The sequence below is a fragment of the Lycium barbarum genome, chromosome 4, assembly GCF_019175385.1.
Source record: "Lycium barbarum isolate Lr01 chromosome 4, ASM1917538v2, whole genome shotgun sequence".
NCBI lineage: Eukaryota > Viridiplantae > Streptophyta > Magnoliopsida > Solanales > Solanaceae > Lycium > Lycium barbarum.
Window position 1 is genome coordinate 14375341 of NC_083340.1, and position 10417 is coordinate 14385757.

Below are 10417 nucleotides of genomic sequence, written 5' to 3' on the forward strand. Positions count from 1 at the left end.
GCATCCATATTATTGGATAAGAGTAGTGCATTCAAAAGTGAAAAGGATGCTGGACCAAACAAGAATTCTTTGAGGGGAATTAGAAAGCTAATCAAGATTTCTCATATGAAAAAAAAAAGAAGGCAATTTCAATTTTTGTTTGCTTTCTTTTTTTGTTTTTTGTTTTTTCATTTGGATTGGGTCTGTTTTGGGGCTGTCCGATTTTATTTGTTTGGATTTTGATTTTATTAAATAAAAAGCCCACACGGGCAAAGCAAATTTAATTAAAAAAAAAAACTGTTCTGAATTATTTTTTGGGGAAAAAGAAAAGGCTTCCATGTCCGAGCGGACCCTTATGTGGTGGTTTTTTCCAAATAGGCACCCTTCCCTAATAGATCAAAAGGTTCGAGTAATGGCCAGTTTTGGTGTCAAAGATATTCCTGAAATTCTTGACCACATGTGGTGGATTTATTACACATGGTCGGTCAGAATGATTGATTAAAGACCAGATAGAAAATTAGATTAATCACAAGATAAGGCTCTCTATTTTTTAATTGATTGGTAAAAAAACAAGAAAAAAATTTAGTCTAATCACAAGTTAAAAGTGCTTTCTATTGTTAATGGTTTCATGACTGTCTTTTTCCCCATCTTTAGCCATATTGTCGACAGGTAGGCTACACAATCCGAAGAAAATGTATTAATTAATATTATTATATGGGAAAAATATTAACAGGTGGCTTTATATCCAATAGTTTTTCATAGTGGTAAGCAATTATCACACGAAAGAAGTTTGTATACCTTTGTACGCAATCCGAAGAAAATGTATTAATTAATATTATAATATGGGGAAAATATCAACAGGTGACAAGGAATGTATCCGCTCCGTACCTTTTGAACCGCTTTATTCTCCACTACTATACCATATAAATTAGGAAAAAGAATAAAAATACCCCTCTACTTTCATAAATTGACTATTTTTACCTTCCATTATAAGTTGGAGTCAAATCTACCCCTCCCGTTACAAGTTAGAGTCAAATATACCCCTACAGTTAGTAAAGTATTTAAAAATACCCCTCATATCTAATATATTCTCACATAATCATGTCTAGTCATTGAAATTGGATGATATGGACGCCACATGACATTTAACTTATTTCATGTGGTGCCTAAGTAGTAATTTTTCTAAAAACAATCTGGAAAATTTGATTTTTCTAAAAACAAATCTGGAAAAAATGGCTTTTATTAAAAATCTAATTTTTTTATTTTATAAAATCAATTCATTAAAAAAAATCTGGAAAATTGGATTTTTTTTAAATCAGTTTTTTCAGATTTTTTTTTTAAATTAATCCAGATATAAAAAAAAGATTTTTAGGACAATTTTTTTTAAAATACTTTACAGTTCTCCCGATTAAAAAAAAATATTTTCCAGATTTTTTTAATTAAAAAATTCTATTTTTGAGAATATATTTTTAAAAAACGGGTTTTATAAAATTAAAAAAAATCAGATTTTTAATAAAAGCCATTTTTTCCATATTTGTTCTTAAAAAAAATTAATTTTCCAGATTGTTTCTAAAAAAAATTGTCACGTAGGTACTACATAGAATAAGTTAAATGTCATATGACGTCCATGTCACACAATTTCAATTACTAGATTTTCTTATGTGGGAATATGTTAGAAATGAAAGGTATTTTTAAATACTTTGCTAACAGTAAGGGTATATTTGGCCCCAACTTATAACGGGAGGGGTATATTTGGCCCCAACTCCTAATGGAGGGTAAAAGTTGCCAATTTATGAAAGTAGAGGAGTATTTTTAACCCTTTTCCCTATAAATTACTACCTCCTTTCAATATGTGTTGTGATTCGGGATTTGAGAGTTAAATTAACTAATTTCAAAGTAAATTTGGATGTAAAATCTTCATTTTCTTGAAATATTATTTTCATGTTTGAACACTATATAAAGAAGTAATGCTGCTAAAAATTACAATAATTATCAACTCAAAATATTTTGAAAAAAACATTATAAGAAAACATCCATTAACTCAACAAATTGTCACTAGGATACATAAAGTTGAAATAAAAGGAGTACTTTTAAGTAAGAACAACGGTTAGGACTTAGTATTCTATCAAGCAAATTAATTAAAGTTTAATAAGGAGAAATAATAACGCTTGAATATTGTACAGGGGCGGAGCTACAGCCATCGAAGGGTGGTCAGATGAACACCCTTTGTCGGAAAATTACTTTGTGTATATAGGTCAAGTTCTGTTTAAAACATATATATATTTGACGTTGAACAGCCTTAATACAATCAAGTCTTTGACGCAATGGCTAATGGTGTTCATTTTTCGCTGAATGGTTCCGAGTTCGAGACTCGACGTAGTCTCCACAATGCTATTTTGTTTTATTTGACAGAGTTGATTCGCATAAATCACAGGCTGCATTAGCATTCTTACAATTGTTTTAATTTATCTAAGATTCTTAAATATTTCTCAACTTTCTTGATATTACAATTTTTGTCAATAAAGAGTTATATATATGAATAACTTGTTTTATTTTTGAAACATGTTATTATATAGATATCAGTCGTATTAATTTTTTTTTTATTCAACATAGGATGCACTTTTGACGGAAAAAAAAAAAGAAGAAAAAATTACATTTTATGTTAATTGGGTCAACAATTCTACCAAAATTAACTTTTTTTTTGTTAATTCTTACGAAAAATTATCCAAACTTTTTTCTCTCTCATTCTCTCTCTCTCTCCCTCTCTGCCTTTGTATATGTTTGTATATGTTGGTATAAGTGTTTGCATATGTTTGTATATTTTGGGCTATTTTTTGTAATATAAGTTTTGGGCTATATTTTTGCAATATAAGTGACCAACTTGTATATTTCTGAAATTTTCCCAAAAAAAAAAAAAAAAACTAAGTTGATAAACAACTTTATACCCAAAACTGAAATCGAAATAAGTCTTACTCTTTTATTTTTTTTGGTTATCTCTCTCTTTGATTGTCTGGTCAGTGTTGAGTACAAATCTAGACCCGCTCATTTGTTCAACCAGTATTTCACTTTAAACAATAGTCCATATATTTCATTAATAAAAATAACGCAATAGAAAAAAGAAAAAAAATCTCGATTAGAAATAAATGTTGAGATCGTTCATGAGAGAATCGCTTAGTTGAATAACATAACAGTGAACCCACTTAGCAACAAAATCTGTTATTTACTCTTTTAAATTTTGAGCACCCTTAAAAAAATGTCTATTCCACCACCACCAAGAGAAAATGACAAGCAATTTCAAATATCTTAATTGAAATAAATCAGCAGCCACATCTATAAAAGCAGCATATCACATATGAGTGACATGTAACAAATTTCAGTTCAATAAGCAAAACTAGAGAGAATTAATTTACAGCAAAGAATGGAGGCTGTTAGCTCAAGCCAGCAATCACTCAGGTCAGCGAATATACTCTAAAGTGGGCGTTTGGCCATAAAAGTTATTTATTTTTTTTCGGAATTTTTTTTTCCCTATTTTTTACTTTTAGTTTTTGGCCATCTAAACTATTCACTTTTTTTCGAAGTTGTATTCCAAAATACTAAAAATAAGAAAAAATTATTTTTTAAATTTTTTTAACTTTTTTCACTTTTTTACGTTACATTTCACCAAAAACTATAATTTCAAAAATTATGGCCAAACACAATTCCAACTCCAATTTCAAAAATTTCAAAAAAAGTAAAAATGTTTTTGATATTTATGGCCAGACAGGCCCTAAATCTCCATAACAACTTGTGAAATTTCATCTATATTTCTAATAAATTTTAGTTAGCTGACAATTGATCTGAAGAATTTCAAAAAGTAGTGTATGAAGAATTGTTTAGTACAGTATCTATCAAATATATTAATGAACTGCTGTGTGTAGATGCTGCTTCACAGTGGACGATGGGAAAGTAGAGTGCAAGTGTGCAGAAGGGTGGTCTTGCTCTGTCACTAAAACAGATAGTTCCAAAGCTGGCAAGCCCTTCTGTCAATGTTCCAGCGGCATCACTTGTACCCGCCTGTATGTACTCAAATTCCTTCATACTCATCTATACACACACTACAAGAAAAAATATATTTGGCAATAAAAAAAAAATTTATTGCTATAAATTGATTATTGTTGTAAAAAATACTTTTGACAATAATTCTTTTTTGTTACATAGAATTTTTTCAACTGCTGTTATTGCAATAACGTGCAATAATATATTTTTTTTATCAAAAATATTTTTTACAACAATAATTAATATAAGGTAACAAAATTAAATTGCTTGGCAATAAAAAAATTCATTTGTCAACAATAAAACAAAGTTGTTACTAAATATTAAAATTTTTATTATCATTTCTATACTTTCTTGTAGTGACGTAGTAATATATGCTGACATCATAAACAAAGTTAGTATGTTATTGCACTATTTTCTAGATTGGGTTTAAGTTATATGTACTGATGGTATAAAAAGATATTTACACAATTGGGTCAATTATTAAATAATTACAAGTAAATCTCTGGATAAACATTAACTAGTAACACGGTAAAAACAGTAACAAACCACCTATCACAAGATAGAATTCGCATAGTCTAATTTTTTTTTACACTACTATTAGTGTACGTAACTCCAAATGGTTATAATAGTAGATCAGTAGGTATTCAATTTTCCAAGTTATCATATCTAGCAATAACAACATACCAGTGAAATTTCATAATGTGGGGTCTGGATAAAGTAACGTGTACGCAGATCTTACCCTATTTTGAAAGATAGAGAGGTTGTTTCAAGTTATCATATCTAGCATGATACGAATAGTTTATTATATGTCAACTTTAACCTGATAGTATAAATATTGAATTATTTACACTGCTGAATAGAAGAGAACTAATGCTTGCATATCTCTAATTTGTTAAAAAGGGAAGAATCTGATCCAGAGGCACAGAAAGCACTAGAGGGATCAGATGGTTGCAAGATGATCTGCAAGACAGATGCAGGGTATACTTGTAAAATCAGCAAGGCAGGGGAAGTAACAGCTGAGTGTGGAGAAGGTTGCATCTGCATCGTTGATGAAACTGGCAATATTAAATGCATAACCAAAGCAGCAGAAACTTCTTGCTGCACCTGAAACTTCTTGCTGCACCTCTGGTTGTTTTGTAACTAATAATTAAGACTATGTTACTTCATGAACTGATGTTGTGTTATTGGTGCTTGAGATTTGAGAAGATATATCCTAGCTTTGTGTATCTCGAAGAATGTGATCGTTTGTGTGTCTCCAGTTTGGTTAATCGAATAAATGAATTTCTGTTTGTTTAAATGACTCCAGTATGTAAAGAAGATTTAGCCTTTTGAGTCTTCTATGCACTAATCACAGTATTCAGCTCTATTTTTCTGTTAGTTAACATGTCGACCTACAACATTAAGTAATTGACCAATGATCATAATCCATCAACAAGGGTTGTGATGTGGGATGGATATGGTTTCGAGTTCGAGCCCTGAGTATGAAAAAAATCATGTTAGGGAGCGTTTCCTCCTCTTTTTTTTTTCTTTGTTTTTTTTTTTATGACATGAAAACCCGCAGCCGCTACCTTTCGGGTGCCCGTCCTTAAAATGGGTCTTATACGGTACCAGGGGCGGAGCCACATTGGCTCCAGGGGTTCATCCGAACCCCCTCAGCGAAAAATTATAGTGTATTTTTAAAGTTAAAATTATTTTGTTATGTATATATAGTAGATGTTGAACCTCCTGACTTCTTCGTGTATTTACCTTTTAGAATTTTTGAACCCCCTAGATAAAAATTTTGATTCCGTCACTGTACGGTACAAATCTGGAGTAATTGGAAACTCAGTACAGTACCGAACACTGAATGGGAAATAAAAGAAAAATGAACTATCTAGAATTCTTAATTTGGTAATGTAAAAATGCAGAAAATAACTTGCTATTATCGATTGGATTATGATAATTACCTTTCTGCTTGAGTGCACAAGCGGGATCTAGGTACAATTCAAGATCTGTAATATATATGTCACACAGACCCCATCTTTTTACTAGTATTTTCTTTTCCTCTTCACTTTGTCGTTCATTAATAGGCAAAAGAGATCATTTTCACTTTTGGTAATTGAACATGAAAACATACCTGAGCTGAAGTGGCGAAATCAAGAATTTCATTAAGGGTATTCAAAGGTAATCTTTAATGTATATGTATAAACAAAAAATTCAACTTATATACATTAGTATATTCAACTCGCGCCCTTAGGGGGGCTCCATATGCATAATGGAGATGCTATAACCAAAGTTCAAGGAGCAAGCTACCCTGTCTTAACAATGGCTTAGATACACGAAATCTTTAGGTCTTCACATATTAGCTGCAGAGATTTCCACCGGTTTGTAGAGTAAATCAAGCCAACTATTCACCTTGCAATCTTTGAAACCCAAAAAGACCTTTGATTTGTCACCTCTTTTGACCAAACACTAATCCTAACAAAGTTGTATGTTATAAAATAATAAACTTACTCATTATATGCAGCTATATATGTGTAGATTTGTCATGTAGTCATGTCCTAATGTTTAAACAGGGCTAGAGTATGGCGTGTGGGTAACATAGACCGTAGTGTAATAATGGGGGCAATTCGCAGGAATGCCCTTATTTTGGGTGGTCTTTAATTTTGTCCATCAAAATGGAAGTATTTAACTTTTGCCCTTTGCTTAAAACCTCAGGGTTTCGAATTCGAACTCCTTCTCAGTCGAAAATTTAAAAAAAAATCGGACAACCTATGTCCCATCGGGTATAGTTTGCCTGCAAAACTTTACCTTAAGGTAGAGTTTGCAGGCAAATTATGTTTGATGGGGCAGAGTTGCCTGCAAAACTCTCCCTTAAGGCAGAGTTTGCAATGGGGCAGAGTTTGCCGGCAAACTATGCCTTAAGGTAGAGTTTTTCAGGCAAACTATGTCTTAGCAAAGGTAAAGTGTCACGACCCAACTAGGGGCCGCGACGGGTACCCGATACTTGTACCGAGCACCCCTTATCTCGTATCGTACTTTTACTACTAGGTGGGCCGTATAGACTATACCGTATTTTTTTTTTTTCTGTTGCTTAACGCTAACATTAATGGCATAATTGTAGACATGGACTTATAAACTTTGCTAGCACATTATACAACGACGAGGACCACAAAAGTACAAAACATCTGACTGTACATATCTGTCTACGAGCCTCTAAACAAAGTACATCTACATATACAAGGAGGACCGGTTCTACCGTGCCCGAATATGTACACAAAAGTAGTACCAAGAAACTGAGGCTCCGGAACAACTGGAGCGCTGCCACAGTACTGCTGATGGAGCTTCTAAGAGTCAAATTTGTCTACCTGTTGACCTGCGCGGCATGAAACGCAGCGTCCACAAGAAGGGACGTCAGTACGAGTAATGTACCGAGTATGTAAGGCATGAATAATAACATAAAAGAGATATAGCGCATGTCATGAAGTAGAAACACAACCTGTACATATAAGTGCACGTTGGCGGATACCATGCATGCTTAGCGCTGCGGAACGTGCAGCTCGATCCATATGTGCATATACTATAACGTATTGCTGCGGCACGTGCAGCCCGATCCATATACATATAATACTTTGCTTTCTTGGACAACATTTCTTTTCATATATATATAACATAGAACATATCATATTGCCGAGGCGTCAGCTCCGATCCATTTAACCATATATCCCGCGTCCGGGACGATATCATGTACCATACTCCAACTGATCAGGTGGCTATGCGTCTATAGCGCCTTCTCTTTCCCAATCTTCCCCATATACATGTACATATACTTATCGTTCGATAAACGAAACAATTAAGAAAATTCGGGAATAACGGGCCCACCTCGGGTCAAATGAGGTGGCGTACACGATTTACATACGTTACATTTCATGACGTCACTTGTGAGAGTTTTAAGGTAGTCGGGTCCTATTTGTGCAAGTTCTAGATGTTTAGTCAATTTTTCAACATTTCATACAATATTTAATTCAATTCTACTGAATGAAAAAGGGAAAACTTTGGGTGCGGATTTCGGAGAATAGAGTTGTCCCCGAGGCTCGTATCCAACTTATTACGTTTAAGACATGCCATAGAAGGAAGGGTGAATCCTTACATACCTTTTCCGATTCATACACGTCTCCAAAATCAAGTTTCAAGTTCGCCAAAATCTACAATTTGATCACAATTACCAAATGTTAATTGTAAAGCTTTAAGATTTCAATCTTAACCAATACTTGTCTACAAAAATTTGGGCAGCATCTCCCCTATAAATACACCATCCCCAAAATTCAACTTAGCCAATTTTTTTAATCAATATCAATCCGGGAATTCAACCCGGCCAAACTATCAACACAATGACAACAACCATGACTACAAAACACAATATAACACAACTAGTCTTCTTTCCAACATAATGCAATAGTTTTCATTCCAACTTCACATTTCCAAACCAATCTCAATGCTTTTACATTCATTACTAATCAAGATCATTACAATATAATTCGGAAGCATTTCATATCATTTCTACCAAATATTCACAAGATATACAAACTTTCCACCAAAACCATAATCCATCCAAAACTTCAAATCTTCAATCTACATATTCATAACATATTTCCATCTTCCAATTTCATCAACCATAATCATAATTTGCACCTTAATAATTTCATTTTCATAATTACATAAATCTACCATAAAATCACAAAACTTCTCATAACCACTTAACAACCAATCTTTCATGCCAATATGGACTATTATCCTTCCAAATTCACCAACTAACATAATAATTCACATTTAAAACTCCACTTCTATAATTACATAAAAACTTCATTAAAATCATATAATTTCCTATAACTATTCCCAATAATTTTCCATGCCAACTTGAACCATTTTCTTCCATTTCCAATATAAATTTCACCATAACCACAACTAGAATACAACATAAAATTCAACTCATATTATTTATACAACAATATACATATATGTCCACTTACATATATGCACACCCATTTTGTAAACTTCCATATTTCCATAAATTCTACTTATTTCTACATACTACAACATAAACCAACCTTCATAATATAATAAAAAGGGATTAATTCTTACCTTTTTCTACAATCTTCTTCACTTGACCAAGTTGTCAACTTGAAGAAACAAGTGTTCTTCCTTCCAAAATAATTACACCAAGTTGTAAAGGACCCTTTAATTGGTAGAAAATGATTTTTGAAAAAAAAAAAAAATTTTTTTTTTTTGGTCTAGAGCTTGGCCGAAAATGGCCTTCTTATTCTTGCTCTTCTTTCTCTTGTTTCTCTCTTTTTCAATTGTCTTGAAACTTCTAAATGTTTCAAGACAATTTAATGATCCTTTATATTAATTATCACATGGGAAATTTATTAATTTTGTGGGCTTGGGCCATAAGATGGCCGGCCACCCCTCTCCTTTGGGCCTTAATTCGTTTTTTATTTTTTTGGGCCAACTCGGTTGATCCCGAGTTGGGCCTAGCCCACTGACCTTTCGACCTTAAAACGTCCATATCTCTTTGTACCGATGTCACCTGGGAACCCACGACCTATGGTTGGAAAGCTAATTCAATTATCTACAACTTCTATTTCTTGGTATTTTCCAAATTCCAAACTTATAATACCGTTTTTGCCCCTAGAAGTCAGATCACCCGAAAACATTTTCTTAAAAATATTCGTTTGGAGGACTTCCACTTTGATTTGGCCCAAGGGTCCTTCTTGAGTTGTGTTTAACTTCACATATGTGATTCATATGACTTTTCAGATGTCCCAAAAAAATCTCGATGTGTGGGCCCCACCTCAGCAAATAATCTGACGTTCAAAAATACGGGATATAACACAAAGTTTCACAGTCAAAACTCTGTCTTGCGAATTCAAGTTCGACCTAGTGATTTTTTTTTATTTTTTGACTGAACGGGGGTTCAAACCTGGAACCTAAGAGTTTTAAGCGAAGCGTAAAAATTAAAGACCAGTAATTTGAGGGACAAAAATTAAAGACTAGTGCATTTGAAGGGCACTCCGCACAAAAAAAAAAATGTAATAATGTTCATTTTTTATTAACTCGGTTTTCTTCCAAAGCCTCACACCAATTTTGTTTTCTTATCAATTTGCACACCCAACATAAAATTTGGTGAGAATAACTACCAAAGTACAAAGGTACTGGTAATTCCTTGGGCTTACCACCATAAGTATACCTTTGATTATAGATGCTATACAGTGCTGCAGCCATTTTTTTGCGCGGATTGCCCTTCTTTTGGGGTGGTCTTTAAATTTTGCACCTCATATTTATGGTCTTTAAATTATGCCCCTCATATTGCTGGTCTTTAATTTTTGCCCTTCGCATTGCAACATTGAGCGTTCACGCAGAA

General features: G+C 33.0%; 1 protein-coding gene across 1 annotated transcript; it reads left to right on the forward strand.

Moving 5' to 3' along the window:
• The first annotated feature begins 3274 nt into the window (after positions 1-3274).
• Positions 3275-5311, forward strand: LOC132635294 (uncharacterized). Its single transcript, XM_060351621.1, has 3 exons — positions 3275-3432; positions 3897-4034; positions 4915-5311. Exons 1-3 carry the CDS (start codon positions 3398-3400, stop codon positions 5120-5122), a joined length of 381 nt encoding a protein of 126 aa, XP_060207604.1. The 5' UTR covers positions 3275-3397; the 3' UTR covers positions 5123-5311.
• The last annotated feature ends 5106 nt before the right edge of the window (positions 5312-10417 follow it).

Excerpts from the sequence above, each read along its gene's own strand:
- LOC132635294 (XM_060351621.1), top strand. The coding sequence starts at position 3,398 with ATGGAGGCTGTTAGCTCAAGCCAGCAATCACTCAG. Across the intron at positions 3,433-3,896 it reads TCAAGCCAGCAATCACTCAG|ATGCTGCTTCACAGTGGACG; the intron begins GTCAGCGAATAT and ends TGCTGTGTGTAG. Across the intron at positions 4,035-4,914 it reads GGCATCACTTGTACCCGCCT|GGAAGAATCTGATCCAGAGG; the intron begins GTATGTACTCAA and ends TTTGTTAAAAAG.